This window comes from Lingula anatina, chromosome 4, assembly GCF_051362555.1.
Source record: "Lingula anatina isolate TDL-2025a chromosome 4, LinAna3.0, whole genome shotgun sequence".
Taxonomy (NCBI): domain Eukaryota; kingdom Metazoa; phylum Brachiopoda; class Lingulata; order Lingulida; family Lingulidae; genus Lingula; species Lingula anatina.
The window spans coordinates 8751961-8766031 of record NC_141770.1 but is presented as its reverse complement, the minus strand read 5'-3'; the positions used below and the strand labels follow the sequence as shown (position 1 = coordinate 8766031).

Below are 14071 nucleotides of genomic sequence, written 5' to 3'. Positions count from 1 at the left end.
ACGATTATGAAATTTAACTCATGGCAAATATATATATATATATATATATATATATATATATATATATATATATATATATATATATTTAAATAAATTAGATATCCCGTTTTTAAGATAAATTATAATACTGAGTGAATTTTACCTGGTGAATTTTTTTTTTTTTTTTACAATGATCAATAGCTAGCTTTTTTCTTTCTCTTCTTCTTCTTTACTTTTATTTATTTATTTCATTTTTTTTTTTTTGGGGGGGGGGAGTGGTGCAAAGGTTTTTTTCCCCCAGTACTTTTATTCCATCCAGTACTTTTATTAAATTTCGAGATTTTTTCCACCCAGTACTTTTATTCCATCAGTTCTTTTATTCGATACTTCAGAGTAAATGAAAAGGGTAAATGGATCGTCCGTAAACCCCCTTTACACTGGGGCGGCGTCCTTTGTGCGACCAAGAAACTGGCATCACTGTGGTCGTAGAAAGGAGGTACAAGCATTGCTTTGGTTGAAAAAAATGAATATATGGTGATTGGCCAGTCGTCAGAAAGTTAAGTATTATAATTTTGTACTCTCAAATGGATCCGTACTACAGGACGCATAAAGGACGCCGTCCAGTGTAAAGGGCCCCTTAGCTAACTATGAATTAATCTACCCCTGACAGTTTGAAGAAGGCTATGACATTATGAAACATTTATTATTACATAATGGCTCTGCGAACTACAGTCACTTCTTTTCACCTGTAGATCTGACCTGTTTGTTATACACCTGGCTGCTAAAATAAATACTAAATCTAACAACTGAAGTGAAATTATATTTTGAATGGGCCCCTGTCGGTCCATGTCGCTAACACAGAGCACACATATTCATAAACACCGCATTTGCAAGAACCGCTTTGTGAAATAAAAAAAGAAAAAAAAAGACGCCCCGACAATTACGCGTCCTGATATATAGGCCTACAGTTCGGATATGCACACGGCAAAAACGATTAAGGGACCGTTCCCAGATCCTATCGTACTAACTATGGATCGATCTCTCCCAGAAGGAATGCTATATAAATTGCAATCAACGTAATCAGTGTGATCTGGCCAATTTTACAAAGTTGCTGTTTTTCCCTTTTCTCAGCATAATATTATATGCGATGCAACATTTTAAAGAGAACCGATAGGTCTATTTTCATGAAACTCACAGAACTGATGAATATTAGTTAAACGCAGGTCAAGTTTGAAAATCTTCATAATGGGCTGCTTTTTTTTTCAGAAAATTTGCTGTTGTTTTTGCTTTTTTCAGCATACATGCAACACTGTAAACACAGTTCAAGGAGAAGCAATAGGTCTATTGTCATGAAACTCACAGAACTGATGATTATTAGTAAAAGGGTTGTCAAGATCAAAAATCGGCATATCCGGGCCATTTTTTGTCAAAAGTTATGCTGTTTTTTTTCTGCCATTTTCAGCATATAAGTAACACTGTAAGCACATTTCAGGGAGAACCGATAGGCCTATTGTCATTAAACTCACAGGAGTGATCAATGTTACCAATATACAAATCAAGTTTGAAAATAGGATTGATTGGTTGAGTTTTGTGGAAGTTGTGCCTTGTTTTGATATATATAAGTGGTTTTCCTCAGATTTGATTGTCAGGCATGTTGACAGTTTCGTTATTGAACTAACTAGATATGTAAATATGTTAGTGTTTGTCTGAAATTTTCTGCATCTTTACAACATTGCTAGTTGATTATATAAATATGACGGTAAACATGTTATCATGTACTGTGTAATACAGTGTCTCAAAATGGAGGAAATGGGGTGATTATTTTCAAAAGTTTTGCATTTTTTTCTCCTTTTTTCAGTGTACATGCAACACTGTAAACACACTTCAAGGAGAACCAATAAGCCTGTTTTCATGAAACTCACAGAACTGATGATTATTAGTAAAAGAATGGTCAAGATTGAAAATCAGCAAGACCAGGCCCTTTTCTTTCAAATTTTATGCTGGGTTTTTTTTTTTTTTTTTTTTTTTTTTTTTTTTTTTTTTCAGCATATATGTAACACTGTAAGCACATTTCAGGGAGAACCAATAACTTAAAGCCTGTTTTCATGAAATTCACAGAACTGATGATTATTAGTAAAAGCATATTAGTAACACTGTAAGCACATTTCAGGGAGAACCGATAGGCCTGTTGTCATTAAACTCACAAGAGTGATCAATGTTATCTATATACAAATCAAATTTAAAAATAAGATTGATTGGTTGAGTTTTGAGGGACTTCAGCTTTTATTTGTATATAAGTGGTTTTCCTCAGATTTGATTGTCAGGCATGTAAACAGTCTCATTATTGAATTTACTAGATATGTAAAATGGGTTGATTGACAATTTCTGCGTCTTGACAATATTGCTAGTTGATTATATAAAAATGGTGGTAAACCTGTTATCTTGTATTGTGTAAAAAAAGTGCCAAAATGGAAATGAACTCGTATCATTGTAGTTTGTCAGATTCAATCATTCACAATGTTCGGAATGGAGGAAATTGGACATTTAAACTTGTTATATTGATATTTTTGCCATCTCAACAATTTTCTTAGTTGATCATGTGAAATGGCAGTAAATTGTATACATTTAGCATTTTCAAAGTATGACTTTGGAGTTCCATGAACCTGAAAACCTTTGCTAGTCACATTTTCTGAATATTCATGATACTAATATTTTATTATAAAAAATTGATGATCATTACGCTGTTAAGCATTATATAATATTGCATCAAATTGGAAGAAAGCACAATTTTGGGTGCTGCTGGCATGATGTCCTCAATTGTAAAATTGTGTACTGTGCAAGTCTGTATCCAATGGACGACACTTTGTGTTATCAAAATATAAAATTCATGATAATAAAAGAGTGCTAAATAGAAAATAAGCATTATGAAAATAAAATGTTTGAAAACGAATTTCTTTGGTCTTTTATTTTATTTCATCAGTATCCTTTCTTTTCCTAAATTAATTGATGTTTTATCTCATAATCTTCAATTCTAAAAAAGTGGCAAAGCCCAGCATTAAATATTGTATAACTGTTCATTTAATCATCACCTCTGGTGTTATTTTGGAATTTACCTTAAATATGAAAGAATTTCATAAAAATGTGAATTGCTGCAAAGTAACGCTATATAAAATTTGCTTTGCATTAAAAGTACAATCATTATTACATGTAGATGCATGCATGTCCTCGGTTGTAATGTGTAGTGTCTGTCCGTGTGTGTGTCCGTGTGTGTCCTCGGTTAGAATGTAAAATTCTTGTCAGCAAAAAATTAGTTTTTATAAAAAATTAATTTATAACATTTATACTCGAATAGATTTTACCCTAAATTGAATGTTTTTATTTTGATTTAACCAAGGAATAAGATGTCCTCGGTTGTATGGTGTTGTGCTGATGTCCTCGGTTGGTACACATAGACAAGTATGCGTGTGTGTGTGTGTGTGTGTGTGAGAGAGAGAGAGAGAGAGAGAGTGCATTTTGCCTCTGCTATGGAGAGTACAACACATCAGACTTATTCATGAAGTAATGCAAAAAAAAATGAAGTCATAAAATAACTGGTAGTTTTCACCTGAATTGAAAATACTAGTAATCATGGCAGTACATGTCTCACATATAAGGCAGTAAGGCAACTTTTATATTGAATTTCTTATATTCATTTATTTAATGGAATATGTATATTTTGTTTGAGTAGGCACTGTCAGTGGCGGCGGAAATGGAGGTAACACAGGGCAAACAGGGGGCGTGGTCACCAACAGACCTACCCAGCCACCCATACAGGGAGGTAAGTGTGGAAATATCATTTAGGACGCATTCACAACAAAAGACTAACAATTCTGCAGATCAAATATGGCCAATTCACTTGAATAATTTCCCACGGGGATTCTATCCAGTGTCTTTTAGCAGATTAGATGACAAGCTTTTTATTGGATCACCATATTTGACCCGCGAACTAGTTAGTCTACTGTTCTGAATGCGGCCTTAGACTTTTTCCAGACCCCCCTACCCCTTCAGAGAATCCAACGCAAAAAGCTAAAAAGACCCTTCGCATTATCTTTTTTTGTTAATTTTTCAAAAGCGTAATCTTCAGTTACTTTTTAGTCTTTTTACTTTTTCAAAAGCGTAATCTTCAGTCACTTATTAGTCTTTTTACTTTGTTAACAGAATACTGTGTGTATAAAAATGGCTACTACACCACGGGACAACAGTGGTATGATGGCTGCCAGTACTTGTGTGTCTGTGAAGATGGTTCCCGAGGATTCTACAGATGCAGCAATAGGTACCAGAGATTTTATATTTTTTTTTCATCCATTGAGTTTTTTCTTTTCTGTTGGAGCTTGCGTACAAATAGGCATTACTACAAAAATGTTACGTAGGGAAATATTAGGAATGATATTTTTTATAAAATATGTAATGTCAAAGCTCTATTGTCATTAAACTTGGAAGGATTAACTTTTTAACAGCAGGGTTGCATTGTAAACACAAACGTAACGCCACACATACATTTTCAAACCTACAGGCTGACAAATTTAAAAAAAAAATTTTTACTAGAGTACATGCACCATGCTGTTATTTTGTTGAATAAATGTAGTAAAGTAGTAACTTCAAAAGTTCCAATTTAATATTTTTTAGTGAATAATAAATACATGCAGCTATGAAACACTGAATATGATAAAAGATAAGGGTTTATTTAGCCAATTAAAAAAATCGGAAATTATTTTCCTTTTGGAACAAGTTTGATAATATACAGAGCAAAAGGAATACAATAGATAAATAAAGAATTTGGTTTTGAGATCAAATTAAAATGCATCACTGCACATGGATGAAAGCTGTTTAAAAAGCGAATATCACATATGAGTATTGTCTACTCTTCCCAGGTGCCCCACCTACAGAGACTACCCCAGTGCCTGTACCCTGGTGGCTGACCCCAGGGACCCTGCCTGCTGCCAGAAACCACAGTGTAATTTCCAGCCCACTTATGGACAGATTACTGGAACTGGTGGCACTAATGTTCCAGGTATATTTAGAAAAAGCCATCACTTTTTACATTAAACACATGTTGTTGATGTTAGTTCTGTGGTGTTGAACTATACTAGCAGTTTTTAAAGATATTTTATATATTGATGAAATTTTTGCCAATTCAAATCATGAGTACCAAATTTTACATTAAGGATTTTAATTTGGTGATCAGTCAACCTGAAAGTCTTTTTAGTTGGAGATAAAATATAATAACTTAAAGATGTTTCAAAATTTAAAAGCTTTTCAGAAATGTTTGTAGCCATTGGATGTGGTTTCATACTACTCAGAGGATCTTTTAATTTTTGTTTTCTGTTATGTTTTCTAGGAGTTGTTATTCCTGGAAGTCAGACTGGAGGAACATCTGTGGTCATCCCAACTGCTGTTCCTGGAATAATCACAGGAACTGGGAACCCAGTGGTCCCTGGAGGACCAACACCTGCACCAGGGTCCAGACCTAGTAAGTTGTTTGATAAAATAATTACATGTATGCATGTATGAATGCACCCACACATACACACAGAGTCTTATTTGTGCACACAAGTTATATGATTTTATTTTTGTAAGCAAATTGTTGATTATATAATTCAATTTGAATAGATGATTTGCTAAAATTTAAGACTAGTTTATTTATTATATATCAAGAATAATTGGTTGATAATTTTCTCAGACTACTGCATCTACAAGGGAAGACAATATAGCAAAGGGGCAAAATGGCAAGATGGCTGTGACTACAGCTGTGAATGCTTGGATGACACAACTGGGAACTATAGGTGCACAGACAGGTAAGTTAAAGAATTTTACCTGTCACTGTTGACAGTGAGCTTCATAAAAACTGGGATTAACTGAGGCATGTTCAGACTGAAACTATTTTAGACTGGGAATTATGCAAAGCAGTTGCCTTATAATTTGACCGACTGATGATGCAAGACTGATTGTTTTTTTGGTTTAGAATTTCCTTGGTAGTCTTAACAGATCTCTAGATAAAAATTGTTAAAGCCAGTATCATGTTTACCTCATGTAACCAGGTTTTGTTACTGTAAGTATAGTTTTAAAATCAATGACAATTCATGCTTTTTGTTAGAAGTTGATGAACTTGTGCTAATGAAAAAATTGTTCCATAAGGTCATAAAAGATTAGAATTAAGGTTATATTATATAGCAAGTAAAGGGAAATCCAAGCTTTACCGCACCATCCAATTGTTAGAAAATACTACAATATGAAAGAAAGAACAATGCAGATTATGTTGAGATACCCGACTTTTCTTGGTAACAGGTGCCCAACATTCCAAGCTCTGCCAGCTCAGTGTCGCCTGATCCCTGATCCCAACGATGCTTGCTGCCAGAAACCAAAGTGTGACTTTACTGGCACCACGGGTGTCAACACTGGCCAAGGCACCATTACAGGCACCAATCCAGGCACCATCACTGGCACCAACCCTGGCACCATCACCGGCACCAACCCTGGCACCATCACTGGCACCAATCCAGGCACCATCACTGGCACCAATCCAGGCACCATCACTGGCACTAATCCAGGGACCATCACTGGCACCAATCCAGGCACCAATCCAGGCACCAATCCAGGAGGTATCACAGGTGGTGGTACTAATCCAGTTGTGAATCCCAACCCATCCCAACAAGGTAACGTAATATATTGGAGAATGCTTTGATTTATTCTCCTTTTTTGAGCATTTTTTATGCTGTAATAGGCTGAAATGATACATTTATAAAGAATCTTATTCTTTCACAACAGTTTTATCTGTAGTCTTGGAGGGACATTAAAAATTGATTGCTTCATGAAAAATTTGGCTTTGCAATGGGAAATAGTTTTTCTTTTATTTCAGTGTACTATTGTGTGTATAACAATGCCCGTTACACCCAGAACCAGAGATGGACTGATGGTTGTGATAAGAACTGCCGCTGTGAAGATGCCATTAGAGGCTATTGGGTCTGTGACGAAAGGTGAGGGGAAATTAAGAAGTATCTAAAAATTTTTTTAACTCAATTTTTTTCTCATTACAGTTAGTTTGATTATACGCAGTAACTCTTTTATACCTCAACATCCATACAGATGAATTGCTAGAGTTACCAGCCCTCAAGATTCTACTTTTTATCCCGCAGTGCATCTTGAATGCCTACATAGCAAAAACCTCCTATGTCGCAGTCAGAGATGATCTGAAACATGCAGCTTGATTATTTTTAATATGTCAACTTTTTCCCAGATGTCCCAAATACCCGAACGTCCCCAGCTACTGCACCATGGTTACCGACCCCCAGGATTCTTGTTGTATGATCCCACAATGCAACTTCCCAGGAACCACTGGAACCATCACAGGTGTGGATTTTATTTCAGTATTATTTCTATAAAATTGCGAACACATATTTTTAGGCAGTTCAAGTATAATTGGCAACTGATGTGGGGTTCTCTGTTTTTTTGTTTTTTTTTTGTTATTGGTGATATTTTATGATGAGTGATGAATTTTTGTTTATGATAAGTGATGAAAAAATATTTTATTCGATGTGATAATTTTTAATTTTTGAGTATTTCTGGGATGTCAGTTTTTATCAAGATTAAAGGTACATACGAGCCGAGCATTGGTGGAGCGTGGATTCCCAGTAACACATGTAAACCACTTCTACTAGTTTCTTATACGACCCTAATTTGACTTGCCAAGGGATAAACTGAATAAATCACCCGATCAGCCATAAAAGAGCTTTAGAGTGCTCCTTTCTTTAAATTTTTGGTTGTCAATTTAACCTACTTTCGTGACCTACTTTTCTGTCCCATTGATATACATCATAGAATGCTGGCAGAAAAATCTGTTCAAACATCACTTTCGGGTAAAATTAAACAATGCCTTTTGGTAATTCTCTTAGTTATACTACTTGAAACTGTATGCTGGCATTTGGTTGGTTTTTATGACAAAAAATTGACTTTGTATGTATCTTTAACAATATCTTATAATAAAAATGCAAAAACTCACTATATACAGCAATTTTTGGCATATGTTTCAGGAACAGGGACAGGACAGCCGATTGTGCCAACTGCCATTCCTGGAGTAATTACTGGAATTGGACGTCCAAACCCAACACCAAACCCCAACCCTAATCCAAATCCAAACCCCAATCCAAATGCTACACCAAATCCCAATGCTACACCAAACCCCAATCCAAACCCCAATGCTACACCAAACCCCAATCCAAACCCCAATCCAAATGCCACACCAAACCCCAATCCAAATCCCAATCCTAATCCTAACCCTAATGTTACACCAAACCCCAATCCAGTTATTCCAGTAAGGGAAGGTAAGAAAAAAGAACGTTTGAATTTATACATAAACTTTCACTATGCCTCAAAGTTCTCACTTTATTCAGTTATTTATAATTAATAAGTTCAATATTTGGTCCCCAAATTTCTTTTAACTGGGTACAATTTGATTGGAAAAAAAAATTAAAAGTCAGTTTATTTTACCTTCATCTGTAAAAAAAGATTAATAATGCAGCAACTGTATGTATATGTTTAATTTACGACTAGTCGAAAGAAATACACATTTGTTATGTACATTTTTTCATAATTTGCAGAGGTTTGCCTGTACAATGGACAGAAATACAAGACTGGGGAGAAATGGGAGGATGGCTGTGATTTCAATTGTATCTGTGAGGATGAAAAGACAGGAAAGTACAAGTGCACGGAAAGGTAATCAGCAGAGATCTGTTTCTGCACATGAATGTTGAATATTTGGTGTTGTCCGCCATCTTTGAAACTTAATTTATAATATTTTGTTTTTTCTAAGGGTAAATGTACAGGGAAATTGACTGCTAAGAAACATGAAACACAAGAAACTTTTTGTTGCCCCTTTTCTCAGTGTTTGACTTTTTTTGGAAAAAGAAAAAAAAACCTTGCATTATTGGAATTTTCATTTTTTGTCACAGAAGTCTAATTTAACTACTTTCTTGTATTAAGTATAGATTTTGTCAACCTTCCAAGCTTATCAATGACTTTTGATAGAAATATTATATGACATTACCAAAAAAAATCTCGGTCGTAATATTTGCAGATGTGCTCGTTACGTCAACCTGCCGAGCTACTGTACCCTCCAGGCTGACCCAGCTGACCCTTGCTGCTCAAAGCCAAAATGCACCGTCCCCGCTGTTACCAACCCTCCGATCTCTGGGCTGGGAAGTACCACACCCAAGCCACGCCCTACCTTCCCAACTAGGAGTAAGTATCAGGAAATAGTTCATTGATTAGAATGATGAAATTATTGATTTGTGCTGATCTATTTCTCAGATATTAAATACATAATAATTCATTTTGTTTCATGCAAACTGGTACCAACTTGAGATCAGTAATTGCTTTCACTATTATACAAATTATTTTTACCAAACATAGAAATGATGATGATGATATTTTGATCAATATTTTCTTTTTTGTCTCATCAAATTTATTTATCATTCAGATTACTGTGTGATGAATGGCCGTCAGTACTCACAGGGACAGAGATGGACCAACAACTGCCAAGACTGTGTGTGTGAGAATGACATGACTGGCTTCTACAGGTGTTCTGACAGGTGAGAAGAATTTTTAGTTCTACTGGACCCACTTTCATTTACACTAAGAATATTCTGACTTTGTTCTTCAAAGGCAGTCAATATTTTCAAAAAATAATATTTTTACATTACATAAAAGATGCAAGGTTGTTAAACATATTTAAAAATTCATTAAGCTGGCAAGTAAGATATAAAAAAAGAGGTTCAATTATTTATAGTGTCTCCATATGGTTCCAGATGCCCAACATATTCCAGTCTTCCATCTTACTGCAAACTTGTCAATGATCCGCTGGATGTTTGCTGCAAGAAACCACAGTGCTCCTTCCCAACCATTGAGGGAACAACAATAGCACCCAACCCCAATCCTAATCCTAATCCAAATGTTACTCCCAATCCCAACCCTAACCCCAATCCTAATGTTACTCCTAATCCCAACCCTAACCCCAATCCAAATGTCACTCCTAATCCAAATCCAGTCATCACACCCATTGGTCCAGGAACTATCACTGGCATTGGAAAACCAGTCACAGGGAGAAGTAAGTTTTTTTTTAGATTTATTTCAACAAGATGTTTCTTTAAGAATAAAATTGCAATTTGATTTGTTATTTGTATTTTATTTTGTTGTGTTGCTTTTGTATGTTTTTTAGATTCTTTTTTGTAATTAAGATTTAATTTAATTATTGCCAGATCTGTGTGAATACAAAGGCCGCACATACACTCAAGGTCAAAGATGGCAGGATGGCTGTGATTACACTTGCATTTGCGTAGATGGCACCACTGGCAACTACCAGTGCACAGAAATGTGAGTGAAATGTAGCTGTTTTTACATCATTCTCATTCTTTTAAGAGATCTAATCAAGCAGATTTTTGCAAAATGTATCAACTCCTCAGTATAATTTTTATAACTGGACTATACCAGTATTTAATACATAATACTATATAGTTACTTCAGAGTAACTAAATTTGAGACTAAATTTGAATTAAGGTGTAGTTTAGGCTAAAAATTATATCTTTTTTTTTTTTAATTGAGATGATTATTTTTATTTGACAATTACAATCTTTTACAGAATTTCACTTTTGATTTTTGATAACTTAAAACATCACTGATGGTCCCAGTGAGGCTGTTCAACTTAATGGTAGATATATATATTGTTTTGCAGTTGCCCATCCTATCCTGCCTTGCCTCAGGGCTGTGTCTGGGTGAGAGATGAGAACAACGCCTGCTGTAGAAAGCCTCTGTGTGGAGTCACAAACCCAGTGACTGGACAGAACACCCGCCCAGTGACTCAGGGCACCACTATCAATCCTAACCCCAACCCCAGCGTGGGCCCCAACCCCAACCCCAGCGTGGGCCCTAACCCCAACCCCAGTGTGGGTCCCAACCCTAGTGTGGGTCCCAACCCAGGTAATACCATTTTTTGAACATTACATTCAACTGCCCCTAAAACATGACCATTCACTATAGTAGTATAAAAAAAATTCTAGTATAGATTAAAAATAATAATAAAAAGACTATTTTAATGCACAGACACATATTTTATTTCATTGTTTTATGTCTGTATTTTCTTTATTTGATCTCTACATTTTATCCTTTACCTAAAATGTCTCTTCAGGCCAGCAGACTCCTGGCCCAAACACTGTGAGGCCAAACCCGGGAGTGACCACCAGAAGACCAGTAATAAGCCCAAGACCAGGCTACATTGGTGAGTTGGACAGTTAAAGAGATACTGTCTGCCTTTGAGCAATCTTCCCAAAGGATATATTGAGAAAATCTTGGACGGGGTATCTTTAAGTTCTGAACATTGCTGGGAATTTAAAAAAATGTCCTAGGGGGATTTGATATACTATGGTGCTTGATGGTAAATCAAATGTAAAAAAATTGACAATTAAAAGTTCTTGTTGCCCTCTTTTTGTTCCAAATTTTTACCCTCCCTCTCCTGAAATACTTAAACTGGTGTGTGTATGCCAATCATGCACAAATCTCATGGTAAGAATCAGTAGCATATTATGTATGTATACAGTATTTATTTCTATAATTTAGGTTTCTGCCTGTACAATAAAGTTCAGTACCGCCAGGGTGAGAGTTGGGAGGACGGCTGTGAATACACTTGCGTCTGTGAAGACGAGTCCACTGGATATTACAAGTGCAAAAAGAGGTGGGTAAAAAGACAGCCAGGGAGTGTTAAGGATATAGAAAACTTCTTTTTTTTCTTTTTGCCTCTTGCCAAATGGCTGATTTAGAGGAAAGTAGCAGTCTGGTCTATCAGAACAGAAATGCACAAACAATTAGTTTGTTGTTATTTGTTTTATCTGCACCCTGGGTGTGACAGTTAATGGAGACAGTGCAATTGTGTGTAGGCGAGAAGTTGATTCTGCAAGTTGAGAGACAGTAGAGAGATTTCTCTTCTGGATTTATCCAGATATTTTAGTGTGGAATTTCTGTCCCCAGATCCTCCCTCCCCGTCATGTAGAGCTGTGTGCTTTCCTGTCCTTGGCACTTGCATTTTCCTTATTTTTCGTAAGGTCCACATTAATCTCTGACTGTCTTCAGACTGGTATACTTGGTAATAATTAATTTTTTGTCCTTTTCCTCCAAACGAACAGAAATAAAATGAATTAATAAATAAATTCATTTGGCAAAATAACAATATACTGATACGATGAGTCGGTATCATTTGCTCCAGATGTCCACAGTTCTTGTCCATGCCAGAGGGGTGCAGGCTGGTTCAGGACCCGAAAGACGCCTGCTGTCAGACCCCGGTCTGCGGACCACAGCCTGGTGTGACCACGCCAAACCCGAATCCGAACCCATTCAGACCCACTACCACATTGAAACCAGTACAAAGTAAGGGGTTTTCTTGTCTTTTAAATAGGGATGGAAGACTGTGCATGTTTTTTTTTTTTTTTTCACTGCCAGGATTGTTTGATGGAAGAGATCTGATGATTCAGAATTGTTTTGTATTTTTGCTATTGAATGAAAGTTAAGTACAGAGTAAAATGTTTTCAGCTTATATATTGATTGATCAATTACATTGTTTTCCTACAAAGGCGAGCATATCTTCAACTTTCAAAATCATGAACAGGAAAGGTTTGCATGTTATATATTTTGATTCTAAACTGTAGTGAGTGGGAATAATTTTCAATTAATTTGATATTCCTTGGTTTCCATAATTTTCTTTTAAATGAGACGATTTTGCTTGCTTAATTAATGAATTAATAGGTTTGCTTATTTCAATCACTGCATATATTGTATTAAATTAAAACTTTATCATAAATTGGAGCAAACTTCATTTTCATTCTTTTTCCCTACAAGGTCGTAACTGTGTCTATAAGGGCAAAGTTTACCAACATGGCGAGCAGTGGCAAGATGGCTGTGCTGTAGATTGTGTTTGCTACGATGGTTACCAAGGATTGTACAGGTGCAGTGATAGGTGAGTCCACTAATTAAAAACCAATAAGGGTGGGAAAAAATGATTTGAGGTGAACTTTAAATCACATAGATACCCTGGTGTGTATATTTTATTTTCAAAAGTGAACATGTATGGCACATTCATGGATTAAATATAAAATTTAGCTTGTGTTCTGTAGATCTGTTAATTTTTTCTGCATCTGCTAAATTAATCTTGATCACTGTTAAAATTTGTGTTGAACTTTCAGGTGTCCGCAGTACCCCAACTTGCCATCTACTTGCACTTTGGTGACAGATCCAAATGATCGTTGCTGCAAGATTCCCTCCTGTACAAATCCAGTCACTCCAAACCCAGGCCAGACACCTTTCCCAGGTGTGGTGACACAGAAGCCAGTTGTGGTGACATTTAGACCAAATCCAGATGGTAATGTCACCCCAAGACCAACTCCAGGTGGTAATGGCACTCCGGGACCAAATCCAGGCGCTGTTACCACTAACCCAGTCAGCAGAAGTATGTCAATATGATTGAATCTATAACTTCCTAATATCATTCCAATAATATTTTGATTTTTTGTACTACTGTAACAACATTAATTTTAAATATGTCTAACAGACACTGTTACACCTCCAAACTTTCTCCCTAAATTGATCCCCCCCCCCCTAAAAAAACAAGAAAAAAAAAACATGATGCAATATGTCAAAAATTTATTGAGTGCAATATGCCACAAATTTGTTGTACTTACATTATTTGTAATGATTGCCTTTAGGGATATTTCGAAATTGAATTGATTTCAACAGAACCTAATTATTGCAGTCCGTTAGTGTGACATTAATACAGATACTCTTCCTTTGATATATTAAATATTCTATGTTGTAGATTACTGTGTGTACAATGGAGTGACATATAGACAGGGTGCCACTTGGCAAGATGGCTGCACATACAACTGTGTGTGTGTGGATGAGGTAACAGGACAGTACAGATGCACAGAGAGGTACTATTTTTTGCACAAGATCACCAATGTTTGGTTTTTTAAATTTTCTCTTTTTAAAATTTTGTGTTAGAAAAAAGGTTTTATTATTA

The 14071-nt window shown here is 35.8% G+C and overlaps 1 protein-coding gene across 10 annotated transcripts in view; it reads left to right on the top strand.

Annotated features, from left to right (window-relative positions):
- LOC106168379 (uncharacterized) overlaps nt 1–14071 on the top strand; it is a 56198-nt gene that overhangs the window by 12117 nt on the left and 30010 nt on the right. For 8 of the 10 annotated variants that reach the window (XM_087010539.1, XM_087010537.1, XM_087010532.1 and 5 more), the window contains exons 18-38: nt 3707–3796; nt 4177–4291; nt 4890–5029; nt 5357–5488; nt 5699–5813; nt 6304–6671; nt 6875–6992; nt 7253–7365; nt 8046–8336; nt 8613–8727; nt 9089–9252; nt 9491–9602; nt 9819–10117; nt 10269–10383; nt 10742–10986; nt 11195–11284; nt 11623–11737; nt 12266–12426; nt 12895–13012; nt 13239–13501; nt 13868–13982. In XM_087010539.1, the coding sequence (XP_086866665.1) occupies nt 3707–3796; nt 4177–4291; nt 4890–5029; nt 5357–5488; nt 5699–5813; nt 6304–6671; nt 6875–6992; nt 7253–7365; nt 8046–8336; nt 8613–8727; nt 9089–9252; nt 9491–9602; nt 9819–10117; nt 10269–10383; nt 10742–10986; nt 11195–11284; nt 11623–11737; nt 12266–12426; nt 12895–13012; nt 13239–13501; nt 13868–13982 (3394 nt within the window). The remainder of the gene's footprint in view (nt 1–3706; nt 3797–4176; nt 4292–4889; nt 5030–5356; nt 5489–5698; nt 5814–6303; nt 6672–6874; nt 6993–7252; nt 7366–8045; nt 8337–8612; nt 8728–9088; nt 9253–9490; nt 9603–9818; nt 10118–10268; nt 10384–10741; nt 10987–11194; nt 11285–11622; nt 11738–12265; nt 12427–12894; nt 13013–13238; nt 13502–13867; nt 13983–14071) is intronic. The other 2 variants (XM_087010534.1, XM_087010538.1) reach the window with 2 other exon arrangements.